At 35.1% G+C, this 17150-nt stretch overlaps 1 protein-coding gene across 1 annotated transcript; it reads right to left on the bottom strand.

The window, feature by feature from the left end:
- Positions 1–222: 222 nt before the first annotated feature.
- On the bottom strand, positions 223–13460 carry LOC124358937 (adipocyte plasma membrane-associated protein-like). Its single transcript, XM_046811211.1, has 6 exons — positions 13194–13460; positions 11577–11690; positions 7290–7495; positions 6233–6349; positions 5018–5186; positions 223–378 (listed from the first exon to the last, which is right to left on the bottom strand). Exons 2-6 carry the CDS (start codon positions 11684–11686, stop codon positions 240–242), a joined length of 741 nt encoding a protein of 246 aa, XP_046667167.1. The 5' UTR covers positions 11687–11690; positions 13194–13460; the 3' UTR covers positions 223–239.
- Between the last annotated feature and the right edge of the window lie 3690 nt (positions 13461–17150).

Genomic DNA, 17150 nt, shown 5'->3' with positions numbered 1-17150 from the left:
AAGAGGTTTAACGTAAAAATGAATTATGGTTTTTTACCACTGTTACTAATAAATTCAATGGCAAATAACAAAATTAGGAAAAAAGCCATTATCGTGAACGTGTTGGTGATAATTTTATTTAGTTTGATTTATTTTTATCCTAATACATGTATTGTTTCAATCTTGAAAAGTCTATTGTAACAGAATTGTTATCTAATGACAAATAATGAATCTTGTATCTTCCACTGATCAATAAACACTCACCTGAGTAGTCTGTGAGATATAGTCTCACAAATGACAAGGAACGATTCATCATCAGAGAGAGCGACTCCATTTGCAAAATGGATTTTATCCAAGAGAACTGTATTGCTTTTGGTAGATGGACTGTATTTCAGTAATCTAAAACAAACATACTATAGATGATACAGGCTTTGATAGTACAGTAACAATCAGTTAGTAATAAATTCCTTAAATAGCTCAACTCACTAAAAAGGCCAGCAAATTATGACTAATATAACAATGAAATTTCAGTAAAGATCTAACTTGTATTAAACAGGTTTTACATATGGATTAAGTCGAATGGGGTTGCAGCTAAAAAAGCACAAAATTGCTTTTCATCAAATTTTATTCACTGAACAGACTAAACAAGTCAGATTTTAGCATTAACAAATTTTGTCCATAAATTGCTCTTAAACTCGAGGGATTCTCATAAAGTAACTCTCATTTCCTTATAGCATGAGAAATAGAGGGTAGAGCACAAGTATCACCTTTTGTAGTCTACGTCTCTGATTTCAAAATGATGCACAGGGTTTGTTTTTAATGTTTTCTATAACCTCAATATTCACATTGTATATACCCTTTCCACCACAGTTACATTATGTGTAGAAAATTTGGTTGTTCCACCGTGTTTTGGGAACGTGTGTAAAACACCATAGTGCACACAATTCTGCACCTCATAAAACAATGAGAATACCTCGTCATATGGATTACACTGGATAGTTGCTGGGTACAACAGACAGTAATATAAGTGCCTCTGATGGCAAAACGATGCACAGGGTTTGTTTTTAATGTCTTCTATAACCTCAATATTCACATTGTATATACCCTTTCCACCACAGTTACATTATGTGTAGAAAATTTGGTTGTTCCACCGTGTTTTGGGAACGTGTGTAAAACACCATAGAGCACACAATTCTGCACCTCATAAAACAATGAGAATACCTCGTCATATGGATTACACTGGATAGTTGCTGGGTACAACAGACAGTAATATAAGTGCCTCTGATGGCAAAACGATGCACAGGGTTTGTTTTTAATGTCTTCTATAACCTCAATATTCACATTGTATATACCCTTTCCACCACAGTTACATTATGTGTAGAAAATTTGGTTGTTCCACCGTGTTTTGGGAACGTGTGTAAAACACCATAGAGCACACAATTCTGCACCTCATAAAACAATGAGAATACCTCGTCATATGGATTACACTGGATAGTTGCTGGGTACAACAGACAGTAATATAAGTGCCTCTGATGGCAAAACGATGCACAGGGTTTGTTTTTAATGTCTTCTATAACCTCAATATTCACATTGTATATACCCTTTCCACCACAGTTACATTATGTGTAGAAAATTTGGTTGTTCCACCGTGTTTTGGGAACGTGTGTAAAACACCATAGAGCACACAATTCTGCACCTCATAAAACAATGAGAATACCTCGTCATATGGATTACACTGGATAGTTGCTGGGTACAACAGACAGTAATATAAGTGCCTCTGATGGCAAAACGATGCACAGGGTTTGTTTTTAATGTCTTCTATAACCTCAATATTCACATTGTATATACCCTTTCCACCACAGTTACATTATGTGTAGAAAATTTGGTTGTTCCACCGTGTTTTGGGAACGTGTGTAAAACACCATAGAGCACACAATTCTGCACCTCATAAAACAATGAGAATACCTCGTCATATGGATTACACTGGATAGTTGCTGGGTACAACAGACAGTAATATAAGTGCCTCTGATGGCAAAACGATGCACAGGGTTTGTTTTTAATGTTTTCTATAACCTCAATATTCACATTGTATATACCCTTTCCACCACAGTTACATTATGTGTAGAAAATTTGGTTGTTCCACCGTGTTTTGGGAACGTGTGTAAAACACCATAGAGCACACAATTCTGCACCTCATAAAACAATGAGAATACCTCGTCATATGGATTACACTGGATAGTTGCTGGGTACAACAGACAGTAATATAAGTGCCTCTGATGGCAAAACGATGCACAGGGTTTGTTTTTAATGTTTTCTATAACCTCAATATTCACATTGTATATACCCTTTCCACCACAGTTACATTATGTGTAGAAAATTTGGTTGTTCCACCGTGTTTTGGGAACGTGTGTAAAACACCATAGAGCACACAATTCTGCACCTCATAAAACAATGAGAATACCTCGTAATATGGATTACACTGGATAGTTGCTGGGTACAACAGACAGTAATATAAGTGCCTCTGATGGCAAAACGATGCACAGGGTTTGTTTTTAATGTCTTCTATAACCTCAATATTCACATTGTATATACCCTTTCCACCACAGTTACATTATGTGTAGAAAATTTGGTTGTTCCACCGTGTTTTGGGAACGTGTGTAAAACACCATAGAGCACACAATTCTGCACCTCATAAAACAATGAGAATACCTCGTCATATGGATTACACTGGATAGTTGCTGGGTACAACAGACAGTAATATAAGTGCCTCTGATGGCAAAACGATGCAGAGTTCGTTTTGAATGTCTTCGCTGTCAACTTTTTTTTAATCTTTTCCAAGATGTGGATCCCAGATTCCAGGAGTCAAGTTTGGGACATCATCAGATTTCAGACCCTGTACTAAGCGGAAGATGAAATGGAGCTTAATATTCACAAACATGAATTTGTGATTTTTTTATGATATTTAAGCCAATAAGGTTGAAATGTTAACATTATGAGTGTAATCATTATAATACATACTTGATCATAGTTTAAATGTAATGATATAAACACAGTACGATGTCCAATAGGTTCAAGTTATGGTTTTTCAGTAAGAATATTTTTTTAATATCATGCTGCATTTTCTGTTTTGCACCAATTGCCTGAACTTAATAAGGATTTTGCAGTAAGCTCCTGAATTTATGATTATTCCTCTTGATATAAAGTTAAGTAACAGAATATAATCTCTTTCTTAAAACACCGATGCTACGATCTTGAGCAATCCTCCACAGATTGTTGCTTGGATTCATAGTTAATATGCAATACATACGTTTCATCTCCAGTGATAATTTGGCCCAAAATTTTGTAACCTACCACATTGTAGTGATTAAGATATCAAAGCACTTTCCATAATATCTTCTTTTTCTGGTACTTTTCTCTGTGAGGTGCTGTGGGAGCTATTGAGGGAATGATTTCTTACAGATCAATTGTAAGGTTATCTTTTTAACCCTTTGCACTCAAGAGTAAAATTTTTGGTCACTACCGAAAACTCTGGCCTCCATTGAACAAGTACTGGCAAAAACCTTGGAGCCCTTTTTATCAATTTTATAAAGGTTTTGTTAAAAAGTTGTAACTTTTTTATTTTAGCAGATAGAGTTATAATTTTGGTTTTGTTTTATTTCTCATAAAATTATATATTGTAAAAAATATATATTTGTAATTACCTTATTTTTAATACCTTTTTTCACTTATAAAAAAGAAAATTTTGCAAAAATGTTTAAAAAAGTTAACTTTTAGCTGTTATAACTGAAAAAATTGCACTGACATTATATATACTATTATTATTTCTAGGTTCCTTACATAATTGTAAACATGCACATAAAATTTCATAAACTTACCTCTATAAACAAAAATGTTATTGGCAGTTTTGTAATTTCCGATAATTTCCCCAAATAGTGAGTTATTTGTCAAATGATTGAATATGTACTTTTTTATACTTTTTTTATACCTTTTTATGCCCATAATACCAGTACTTTGGGATTATACCGACCACATCAGTATGAAGAACACAAAATGGGGGTATGGGTGTGGTCGGTATAATCCCAAAGTACCGTAATACCTCCCTCACTTTCACATTTGGCATCGTCAGATAATTCCGAATCTGATATGTTACTGACAAAAATATCACTCAGATCGTCAACATAACCTTATTGACTGAAATAACTTATCAGACTAAACAAAACAATGAAGAGATCAGCTGTTGAAGTTGGGATCAAATCAGCTGACGAAAAAAGGTGAAGTTGACAAACCTCTACAACACAATGTAAAACTAAAAAATCACCGCCATAGAGAATAAAGGTTTACTAAGTTTTTACATCCAACAACTATCCAGCTTGCGTATATCGCAAATTTACCGCATTTGGATAATTTATAAAGCCAGTCAGTATAAAGGATTTGCCAAACGTCCGACATTTCGGACGTCCGAGGTTTTGGCCAAAACAACGATGTCCGATATTTCGGACGTCGGAGTGCAAAGGGTTAAAGGAGACTATTTTGTAAAGTACTGACTACTATTGAGAAAATCCATACTAAGCGGTTGTACATTTTTTATCCTCACAAGTTTTGCACTTTATTGCTTTCACCATGAACTGTGCATTTTCACAGCACTGATTCCTCTCATTCCTGGCTCAGTAATGAATACCTGCAGTCCACACATCACTTACAATAAAATACCTTACTACTGACTATACCCATTTCAATCACAGTGGATGGTTTTATAATCTTATAAAATAAAAAACCTGTGCAGACAATGGAATCCCTTTTCAGGCACAGCATTTTCACATACTAACAAATTATCATCTCAGCCCAGCCTGAAGTAATGTGATAAATGGTACAGGACTAAAGAGTTTATCATCCATGCACAAAAATCATGATCTTAATTTTTTTAATCCTTTCGTATCATAAATCTATCTTGAAAATATGAGATGAATCAACATGCATGAATAAAAGCTGTCATAAAGTTTAAAGTTATAATTGATTGATTATTTTAAATGTCAATGACCTGCCGTTGCCACTGGCCAGGGTGATGAATAATCCATCATGGAGACTGTGAGAGGTAGACGAGTCAGTCCAGTAGACACTACCGTCACTGCCCACCGCTATTCCGTTTGGTAACCTCGGTTTCTTGCCTTCAATTGTATCGTTCATTGACACCAACTTCACTGATTTTCCTGCAATGAGATCATTGCAAATAAAAAATCAATACCTGAAAATTATTTTCTATTCTACAATGTTTTTGGACATATTAAGTGACACTGTTTTAACAAGATTATGTAATTACTAGCAGTTGCCCATGGCTTCGCACGCACTTTCCTGATGAAAAACAGTACACTATATTCACGTATTCCTTTTCTATCACATTCTAAACATTCCTGAAATAATTGATAGTAGTTCCTTCATGAGCCTCTTGGGCGCATTATGAAGGTATGTACCATATTTCCTGCCTCTATCTTTCATGGTTTTTGCTGAGTGTTGATAAGTTATTCAGTCCAATTAATCTATATGGATGAATCTTGATAAACTAATTAGGTTATAAAGAATCAAATTTGGTCTGTTAAAATTGATTTTCTGTTTAAGATATTTCCAGTATTATTGTGGAGTTTGCCTTGTGCTCAGATCAAGAAAATGTGTCAACAGAAATCAATTTTGATCATAAAGTGTCTTCTTTCTGCTCTTTTCATTTACCTTCAATCTAACCAAATTTGATTACCTTATGTGCAAACATTCACAGCTTTGTACAATAAGGTGGTTTATATAACAGCATTTAATAGTATTTTCATTATATTAGATAGTTTATTGATCATTGGTGCAATCTAAATTTAAAATTAGGCAATAACTTCTTCTATGAAATCTGCATTACACTACTGATCAAGCACTTTACAAAAATAATTTTCTAAATTTTAAATGTAAACAAATGTTTCTGCCTCTGATGAACTTTAGTTGAAAGTATTAACAGCCATTGAGTATCAGTTTACTATGTATTACGTGTCATAGCGCAGTCTGCCGGATCAAAGGTAAAACATCCCAAAATCAACAACAATTTATAAATAAAACATTAATTAAATAAACAATTTTAATTGGAGTTGTAAATCTAAACCGTTCTCAAATCCCCTTCAACAACAAAATTGGTCCAGTTGTTTAGTGAGAATTCAGTGACATACACACGCATAAAAAATATATATATATAAAAAGATTAGTATACTTAATCTGTTTTCACCTGTTGATGGATCCACTTTAAAAATGCCAAAGTATGCATCAGCCACATACAACATCCCATTTTTATCAAATGCCAGGCCTAAGGGACGACCACAGAGGTCTTCTTCATGGAATCCTTCTGTAATATAATATATCAACAATCTATTAATCTGGTATGCTTACATACACATCTGCTTTTGAAATATGATGTGTCCACATGTAAATGTGAGCAATAGCCATACAAAATAATACAACATTCATGAATGCATTACAATACGTTTTTGCTATTAATGAAAAGAAGAGATTCCACAATGTAGAGAGATCAACATGTTTTACAAGCCAAATCATATCTGAATGGACATCGTACATAAAGAAAATGAAGAAACAATACATAAGTTCTGTAACTAATCGGACATCCCACCCTAAGAGTTCATTACACAACATCCTGACAATCATCACCATAAACTTACTAAAACTTATAAATCCAGGTGGAACAATGAAGCCGTGACCCAGAGTGAGATACTTGATAGATTATAAACAGCTTCAGACAATCTGATGGGTGATCTTAACCAAAACCAGAATAAGCTTGATTTCAAAGGAAAGACTCCGTTTGGAAATGGCTTCTAAATGTCATAACACGTCTCCATAAAATTTCTACAGCGAGGTTTTCTAATATCCTGATCATCTTCTTCAATCACACTGACAGTTTCAAATTCTTTTTTAAGTATCAGGAACAAAAAAACAATATTTATAGACTTACAAAATTAATTATTAAAAAAATTAGACTTTTTATATTTATAATTTAATGGAAATACTGATTAAAAATACAGAAATAATATGATCTAATAATAATGGAAGTGTTTTTATAAGGCAGAGAAGCTGGCTGCTAAGTATGATAAATTAAACAAGGTGAGTTTCTCGATAAATAAATATATCTTTTGAAAGCACCCTCTATTGGACTAAAAATTATTACCCGCTAATAGCTATACATATACTTCTATCTGTACATTGCTTCTATTTGTAAACCTCCAAATAAGCTTTTCTAAAAAGAAAACGTGAAGAGATATACAGGAACATACCACATTGTTGACCAAACTTGACTATGGGTTCTATCTTGTCGTTGACTATTCTGACAACATGGCCTCCATGCAAGGTGGTATACAGTTGGCCATTGTGAACCTTGAGATCCTCAGGCCCATGGATTTGGCCCTTAAACAGTCGTTCTGCGCCATTAAGCCGAGAGTTGAGGGTTAAGTAACCTTCCAGGGGTACAGATGGAGCTATGCTGCACAAAAGAACAAAATACAAACTAATATAACTTTTAGTTACTTTTGGATTTTTATTATGATGATTCATCAAAAACATATTCTACTGATATTTACATAATTATTAGATTTTTATATAACTTATTGGCTGAGTGTTAGTGAAGGCTTTCACTCAAAAGGCTGAGAAAGTTTTATTCTGTCTGTCTGTCCCCACGATATCACAAAAATAACTGATTTATAGACTTCAAATTTTGTATGAAACTTAATTTCTATATAGGCAACACTAAGTTCGATGATGGTGCTTATTATTCAATCCATGTAATTTGGGCTGAGCGTTAGCAAGTATTTTTACATTGGTCTTATGGGTAACCATGATGGCAATGAGAAAATAGCAAAATAAATAAATTTGTCAACAAACTGACTACCGTACGTTCATATGAGATTTTAATGTGTGACAGTTTTATTCATAGATTAAAAAGGAAAATAATAATGGAAAGTCGATGTTGAAAGATATGGTTGCAAGATACTATTTCAATGCATTATGTGTATATTTAATCCTCAAAGTGCGCCAACTTTAAAAGGCTAACCCATTTTCAAGCATAAGACATGGCTTTTTTAATAAAAAAAATGGTTAAATGGTTCAAGTACATCACACAATGCCACGATAGCACTTTGAGGATCAAGGCAGTCAATTATACTGACAAAGAATTTTACCAGTGTGTACAATATTAAAATATATTATTTTATGTAATTATCCATTTAGCAGTGCACATTTTTAGGAACAAGAAAGAAGTACGCCACATCAAGTACCGCATTACAAGCTACACTGAGGTAGGATGCAAACTTTCAATCTATAGCTCATTTCATTCTCAAGGGGTCCTGCGGGCAGATAGACAGACAATCATTAAAAAATTTTACATTTCTTATGGCAGCCAAAAGAGAAAGTGTCAATCTACTGAGTTATAGCCTTCAACGGTACTCAGCCAAACTCCATGGTTGAACATGCACCATTATACAATTCATACTTGTCTATGTAGAAATGAAGTTTTACGCTAAATTTACACTCAAAGGATGAAATGTTTCTTGAGGTATCTTGTTCGTTTTCGAGATATCATGCAGACAGACAGGCAGACGGACTAATAGAAATGCAAGCCCACTGATAGGTTTCGCTAAAGCTTAGCCTATACAAAGAAGTTGAATTTAATTCTACAGACATTGTTGAACTAAATCGCATTGTCTCCAAATGAGGAATGTTTCTTTAAAATACTAATAACTGCCTTAGGACTCTAAACATTTCAAAATATTAGCTGGTTGAGGGTAAAAGTGACATGTGTGAACTATAAAATGTAAGGCGTTTGAATACTTCCTCAGCTGACTGATATTACTTATTCTGAGAAGCTAAGGTTCTCGTGATCTGATTGAACATGTCTGGAAAAAGATCTAAATTTAGTAAACTTTTAACTGAGACTAAAACTTTACTAAAGAAATCAGTTTTTATTGGAAGGTTACTGTGTGTTTATCTTTGAGGACTATCAAGAAAGTAGATTACATTTCATTTTGTTGCCGCTAGGAGCAGGACTATCGCGGCCATTTTGATGCCAGGGCGTTTCTCCGTTAAGTGGCTACCTAGTCGTGCTAGTGAGAGGTTACTATTGCTCCTAGTTGTTTTACAATACAGTTTAAATTGTGTGAAATTGAAAATCCCATGAGTTGTGAAGTGCAATTGGTAATACGGTTTTTGTTGGCTAGGCACAATAAAAAATTGAGATTTATCCCTAACTCTGTGAAAATTATGGTAATGGTGTGATTATTGAAGGTAGAGTGTGTCATTATGTTTAAAAATGGTCGAACTAATATTGATGATGACGAACGCATTGGACGGCCAAGTATTGAGACCGACGAAATTGTCTCTAAAGTCAATGAGAAGATTAAAGAAGACCGCCGATTCATAATAACAGAACTGTTCTCTCACTTAGTTTTCCATAAATTTCAAGGAGTTTGTTACACAAAATAGTTAAGCAGAAGTTTGGTTACCATAAATTTTGTGCAAGACGGGTACTGAACATCAACACACGAGAAATTGAACTCAAGACGTCCAGACCTTGCACTAATGACTACTACCTGTTTTTGACAATAAAGATCTGGCTTGCGAAGTAGCATTTTTATGACGACGTAGAACTTCAGGAGGGTGTGATTACCACCGGTTGAAGTCTAAGGCAGCAGAATTTTGTAATGCTGGAATTTCAAAAGTACTTCACCGCTATGATATGTAACTAAATTTGTATGGTGACAATGTTGAAAAATACTATTTTAGTGTCACTTTCAAACGTATGTAATATAATTTTTTTCTGGTACTTTGGGATTATACCGACCACACCCAGACATGAATCGTTATTTCACATTTCGTTTCTACTGATTACTAGATTAGCGTAGAACAATATTTCGTCAATATAAAACAGGAATTGTCTTATCGCAAACACCTCCCCATCCTCAGACAGAGGTCAAAGTCGAGCGTCTAGTAGATAACGTGATTGCAGAGTCTCGCCGCCCGTTCAGCTGGTGCATCGCTTTGTTGTACTTCCGTGTTTTACCTCTACATTTCTCCAAACACAAAAATTCAACAAAAACAAACATTTACCAAACTAAACTTTTTATTAAAAAAACACTCAAAACTTGTTTTTATTCTTGATCACATTCCGCCACCCAAAATGCGAGTGCCTCCGGCCATCAGCGCGGGCTTCGACAGCACCTTCGGTGCTGCCCCGCGCTGATGTCGACGAAAGAAAAACATCCCTCGAGATAGTACCTATCAGTAAAATATCAAATTCTAGAGGGGCTAATCAGAAATATAAATTGAATTGTAATGGAAAGGCAATGATGTACCGTGCAAATCACGTGATGCCGCGCGGCCTGCCGTAATCAGGATTCTCGAGAAAGATAAGATAACAGCGACAACAATACCGATCACAATACCTGGAAATGCTTGTAAGATTGTAATTTTGTAATTGAAGAGTTGTTTTTTCGTTCTATCATGTTTGTTTCTATAAATTTCTATTTTTGTGTTCTTCATACTGGTGTGGTCGGTATAATCCCAAAGTACCTTTTTTCTTGTACTTTTTTGTTTTAAAACGAAATCTACTTTCTGGATAGTCCTCGTAGTTGAGACACACTGACTTTTGTTTCATTACAGATAATTCAGTTTACTTCATTTCATAATTTATTATTTATTATTAAAACATCTTAGAACATAAAATATTTTACTTTGAAAAAAATCATCATCAATTGAATACCTAATAAATTACAAATATTGACTTGGTCATTGCATGCAAGATCATCAATGTGGAAAGGAGGGATGCCCAATACCATCTAACAAATTCATCCTACACCGACTGGAAACAAGATTATTAACTCATCTGTATAGAAAAATAAAAGCTGAGAGCATTTACATTGTAGTAATTCAGAGTAACTTATATTACCAAAATACTAAGCAATCCACTTTTTATCCTCTTCTATGCTCATGAATCTATTTTGTACATTGATTAGTTTTATAATAGAATCATAATCTTTAGTAATTCTTGATTACAAGACTATTCACTATGAATTTAAGTATATGGTATGTATTTAATAGTCTCAGTGATTTCTAGAGAATCTTAGCGTACATGAAAACCAAAATGGGCCTACAACTTACGGAAAATTCAACTTCCACTTCTATGATAAAAAATAAGTAAAGCAATTAACTTGATACAGTATCATATCTTATTTAAATATTATAGCAATTGTGATCTATGGACTAGCACGAGTGTCAGACCTCGCCATAAGTCCTACAGGTATATGCTTGAACAGACTTCATCCCCATTTCTCATGAACGAATATCTGTGGACCTCGCCATGAGCCCTACAGATGTATGCTTGACAGAAAAGATCAGACTTCATTCTCATCTCTCATGATCAATATCTGTTTTATTCTTGAATAAAACTATCCTAAACCACCACCAGATACCATATCTAAAGTATACCAACATGCACAGATGACCTATTAGTAAAGCTTTAGTATATTTCCCAATGCATTTTTTTCATCCTGTAAGAAATGTTGAGGGCAAACCTGAAAGCTTCAAACTCAACATATGGAGGCAGGCCCGGCACAACTGCAAGAAGTAGAAGGAAGAGTGCTATCTTAGAGATAATACTCAATGCCGTTGTCAAAATACCCATCTCACTGAAAAATAAATAATTTATCGAATGTTCTCCTCTTTGAAAAGGAAACGAGAATAATACAAACATAACAAAAGTTTATCCCCAATATGTTGTGTCATTTTACATTAAAAAAAAAAAACTATTTTACACTCACTCCTCATGGTACATCTCCTAAAAAAGTGTAAAATTGGGTGAATTAGTCATTACTCAGGGTATCAGACCCATTCACATTATTAATTTCTTCTTCAACTATCATCTCTTTTCCTGTCTGTTCCAAATATATTGCTGGCTTTGGAACATTTAAATTTTCATGTACTCTGATGTATCTGCACTTTACAAGATTAAGGGCTTAGAATTTGTTTGACGACTCTAAATTCAGACTAAAGAACTTGAGGCTAAATAAGTTCTTTAAATCAACTGCCAAAGATCTTTCAAAATTTCCTTGTCCACAAACACTTATCAATACAATAAGTTTTCTTCGTAAATTTAAATACTAACTTGCTCTTTTCCCTAAATTTTGTTTTGTGTTTCATTGAATGATTAACAATAATTGGCTAATCAGTGGAGCAGAGGCTTATAGCATTGGGAGTACTACTGTACTCCCAATGCTATACAGTAGTCTCATCACTCATTACTACTGTATTATTACTACTTGCAATGTTCCATCAGATTTCAGAGGTGAATCATACAGTAGCTGCACATGAGTTAACTTTAGTACAAGTTTAACAGTGCTGATAAAATGAAATGGATAAATTAATTACCGGGCTGCAGTATAATAAAAGGCCACCGCCATAATTAAATCAGGGTACCAAATCCTTAAAAATACCTTAAATGATTAAAAATACCTTAACTATCAAGCACAAAAGCATTACAATTATAGTTATTTACATTTAATTATTGTCAGAAATTTGTATTGAATAAAAATATTTTTTCAAATTAATTCAAACAAAGTAAAATCATTTGTATGTATTTGAGCAAGGGCTGCAAGAACTGTACACATGTGATTTGTTTTACAAGCTGTCAGATATGTTTAGGCTATCCTTCAAAATAGTAAAAAGTAATTAAGTTGCACTGTTTTGATTCTTTTTTAAAAATACACATAGTCTACCGTAGAATAGATTAGATTTTTATTCATCATTGAATTATTACTTTTTTAGATATAAAAACAGCTGAAATATACTATACTTTGAAATATCTATAACATAATTCGGTTTGACATTTTTTGCTTTGGTAGTTCAGATGATCATAAATATCGATGATTCAACAGTAGTTATTGCCGCTTATTATACTGCAGTCATTACAAAGTTCAGTACCTTCTTGTGGATAGAGAGGATTTTTTTATTATACTGTATAATAGTGAAGTTATTTTCTTACATAGATATTTGACAAGCTACTTAAGATGATGAAGCAATAAATAAATGTTTGAGCTAGTGGATCCAAAGGAGCTTTGAAAATTACTGGTAAGTTAAGCAATTAATTTATTGACTGTTTAAAACTACTATGTCATTTGTTGAAAATCATTTACCTGTTGTTTGTGGTATTTTCTTATTCAATTTTACCATTAAAAAAATAAAAATTATATTATTTAGATTCAGACTTCAAAGTTCACAACCTTTCACTAGTGATAACAATACAGACTGTAGACAGCCTGCAGACAGCAGTATCAGTGACACAGTATAAAAAAAGTACCCGAATCGGCTGAATAATAAGAGTCAAGAGTCCACAGTTCAAGCCCAAGCCCAAGCACCCCAGTGCTTGTGTTGTGATGGTTGTCACGTCATTATTAGCTAACCTAACTAGACAGCCAGACAAGTAGACCACCGTGAAGTTAGCGTCACTTTATCGTCCAGACCGTCTAGTGCATCAATGTTGCAGTCATCAATCTGAAGGCGTTAACAAAAATTCAAAAACTGAGATAAATTGTATAATACTAATTATAAAAATGATCTTTCACAAAATCAACACAGTTTTTTCTATTTATTACTTTCCACAAAGGTTTCCCATTAAATGTGTCATGAATAAAAATCCCAAATATAATACCTAAGTAAACCGTAGGAATGTATCGTAAAATGGACGTCCTCTAATAAATGCCACTCCTGAGACTTAACCAAACAAGTGCCCGCAATGAAACTTTGTACACAGATGCTCTGTAAGCTGAACTTTAATATACTAACGTCAAAAATGTGGTGTCGGCCGTCAGAGGTCCTAACGTCTAAATTAAATGCTCCGTTAGACGGGCGTTCTCGAATAAAAGTCACTCCTGAGACTAAACCAAACAAATGCCCGCAATGAAACTTTGAACACAGATGCTCTGTAAGCTGAACTTTAATATACCAACGTCAAAAAGGTGGTGTCGGCCGTCAGAGGTCCTATCGTCTAAATTAAATGCACCGTTTGACGGGGCGTTCTCGTATAAAAGTCACTCCTGAGACTAAACCAAACAAGTGCCCGCAATGAAACTTTGTACACAGATGCTCTGTAAGCTGAACTTTAATATACCAACGTCAAAAAGGTGGTGTCGGCCGTCAGAGGTCCTATCGTCTAAATTAAATGCACCGTTAGACGGGGCGTTCTCGAAAAAAAGTCACTCCTGAGACTAAACCAAACAAGTGCCCGCAATGAAACTTTGTACACAGATGCACTGTAAGCTGAACTTTAATATACCAACGTCAAAAAGGTGGTGTCGGCCGTCATTGGTCCTATCGTCTAAATTAAATGCACCGTTAGACGGGGCGTTCTCGTATAAAAGTCACCCTGAGACTAAACCAAACAAGTGCCCGCAATGAAACTTTGTACACAGATGCTCTGTAAGCTGAACTTTAATATACCAACGTCAAAAAGGTGGTGTCGGCCGTCAGAGGTCCTATCGTCTAAATTAAATGCACCGTTAGACGGGGCGTTCTCGAAAAAACGTCACTCCTGAGACTAAACCAAACAAGTGCCCGCAATGAAACTTTGTACACAGATGCTCTGTAAGCTGAAATTTAATATACCAACGTCAAATAGGTGGTGTCGGCCGTCAGAGGTCCTATCGTCTAAATTAAATGCACCGTTAGACAGGGCGTTCTCGTATAAAAGTCACTCCTGAGACTAAACCAAACAAGTGCCCGCAATGAAACTTTGTACACAGATGCTCTGTAAGCTGAACTTTAATATACCAACGTCAAATAGGTGGTGTCGGCCGTCAGAGGTCCTATCGTCAAAATTAAATGCACGGTTAGACGGGCGTTCTCGTATAAAAGTCACTCCTGAGACTTAACCAAACAAGTGCCCGCAATGAAACTTTGTACACAGATGCTCTGTAAGCTGAAATTTAATATACCAACGTCAAATAGGTGGTGTCGGCCGTCAGAGGTCCTACCGTCTAAATTAAATGCACCGTTAGACGGGGCGTTCTCGTATAAAAGTCACTCCTGAGACTAATTTTATTAACCTGCATGTAGAATTAGCATCAACCACGGTATAGCAAAAATATTAGGTCCCGCCCAACGCAAAGAAAAGTGCTTAACGGTTTGGTGGTGGATTGAGTAGCTGCCAATATCGTTATGCACAGTATATTGATAGACAGAAGCCAAGGAAAGAAAGCAATTTTATTAACCTGCATGTAGAATTAGCATCAACCACGGTATAGCAAAAATATTAGGTCGCGCCCAACGCAAAGAAAAGTGCTTAACGGTTTGGTGGTGGATTGAGTAGCTGCCAATATCGTTATGCACAGTATATTGATAGACAGAAGCCAAGGAAAGAAAGCAATTTTATTAATTTGTATATAGAACTAGCATCAACCACGGTATAGCAAAAATATTAGGTCCCGCCAAACGCAAAGAAAAGTGCTTAACGGTTTGGTGGTGAATTGAGTAGCTGCCAATATCGTTATGCACTGTATATTGATAGACAGAAGCCAAGGAAAGAAAGCAATTTTATTAATTTGTATATAGAATTAGCATCAACCACGGTATAGCAAAAATATTAGGTCCCGCCCAACGCAAAGAAAAGTGCTTAACGGTTTGGTGGTGGATTGAGTAGCTGCCAATATCGTTATGCACAGTATATTGATAGACAGAAGCCAAGGAAAGAAAGCAATTTTATTAATTTGTATATAGAATTAGCATCAACCACGGTATAGCAAAAATATTAGGTCCCGCCAAACGCAAAGAAAAGTGCTTAACGGTTTGGTGGTGAATTGAGTAGCTGCCAATATCGTTATGCACAGTATATTGATAGACAGAAGCCAAGGAAAGAAAGCAATTTTATTAATTTGTATATAGAATTAGCATCAACCACGGTATAGCAAAAATATTAGGTCCCGCCCAACGCAAAGAAAAGTGCTTAACGGTTTGGTGGTGGATTGAGTAGCTGCCAATATCGTTATGCACAGTATATTGATAGACAGAAGCCAAGGAAAGAAAGCAATTTTATTAATTTGTATATAGAATTAGCATCAACCACGGTATAGCAAAAATATTAGGTCCCGCCCAACGCAAAGAAAAGTGCTTAACGGTTTGGTGGTGGATTGAGTAGCTGCCAATATCGTTATGCACAGTATATTGATAGACAGAAGCCAAGGAAAGAAAGCAATTTTATTAACCTGCATGTAGAATTAGCATCAACCACGGTATAGCAAAAATATTAGGTCCCGCCCAACGCAAAGAAAAGTGCTTAACGGTTTGGTGGTGGATTGAGTAGCTGCCAATATCGTTATGCACAGTATATTGATAGACAGAAGCCAAGGAAAGAAAGCAATTTTATTAACCTGCATGTAGAATTAGCATCAACCACGGTATAGCAAAAATATTAGGTCCCGCCCAACGCAAAGAAAAGTGCTTAACGGTTTGGTGGTGGACTGAGTAGCTGCCAATATCGTTATGCACAGTATATTGATAGACAGAAGCCAAGGAAAGAAAGCAATTTTATTAATTTGTATATAGAATTAGCATCAACCACGGTATAGCAAAAATATTAGGTCCCGCCCAACGCAAAGAAAAGTGCTTAACGGTTTGGTGGTGGATTGAGTAGCTGCCAATATCGTTATGCACAGTATATTGATAGACAGAAGCCAAGGAAAGAAAGCAATTTTATTAACCTGCATGTAGAATTAGCATCAACCACGGTATAGCAAAAATATTAGGTCCCGCCAACGCAAAGAAAAGTGCTTAACGGTTTGGTGGTGGATTGAGTAGCTGCCAATATCGTTATGCACAGTATATTGATAGACAGAAGCCAAGGAAAGAAAGCAATTTTATTAATTTGTATATAGAATTAGCATCAACCACGGTATAGCAAAAATATTAGGTCCCGCCAAACGCAAAGAAAAGTGCTTAACGGTTTGGTGGTGAATTGAGTAGCTGCCAATATCGTTATGCACAGTATATTGATAGACAGAAGCCAAGGAAAGAAAGCAATTTTATTAATTTGTATATAGAATTAGCATCAACCACGGTATAGCAAAAATATTAGGTCCCGCCCAACGCAAAGAAAAGTG

This window comes from Homalodisca vitripennis, chromosome 4 (assembly GCF_021130785.1).
Source record: "Homalodisca vitripennis isolate AUS2020 chromosome 4, UT_GWSS_2.1, whole genome shotgun sequence".
Taxonomy (NCBI): domain Eukaryota; kingdom Metazoa; phylum Arthropoda; class Insecta; order Hemiptera; family Cicadellidae; genus Homalodisca; species Homalodisca vitripennis.
This window is presented reverse-complemented; position numbering and strand designations above follow the sequence as displayed.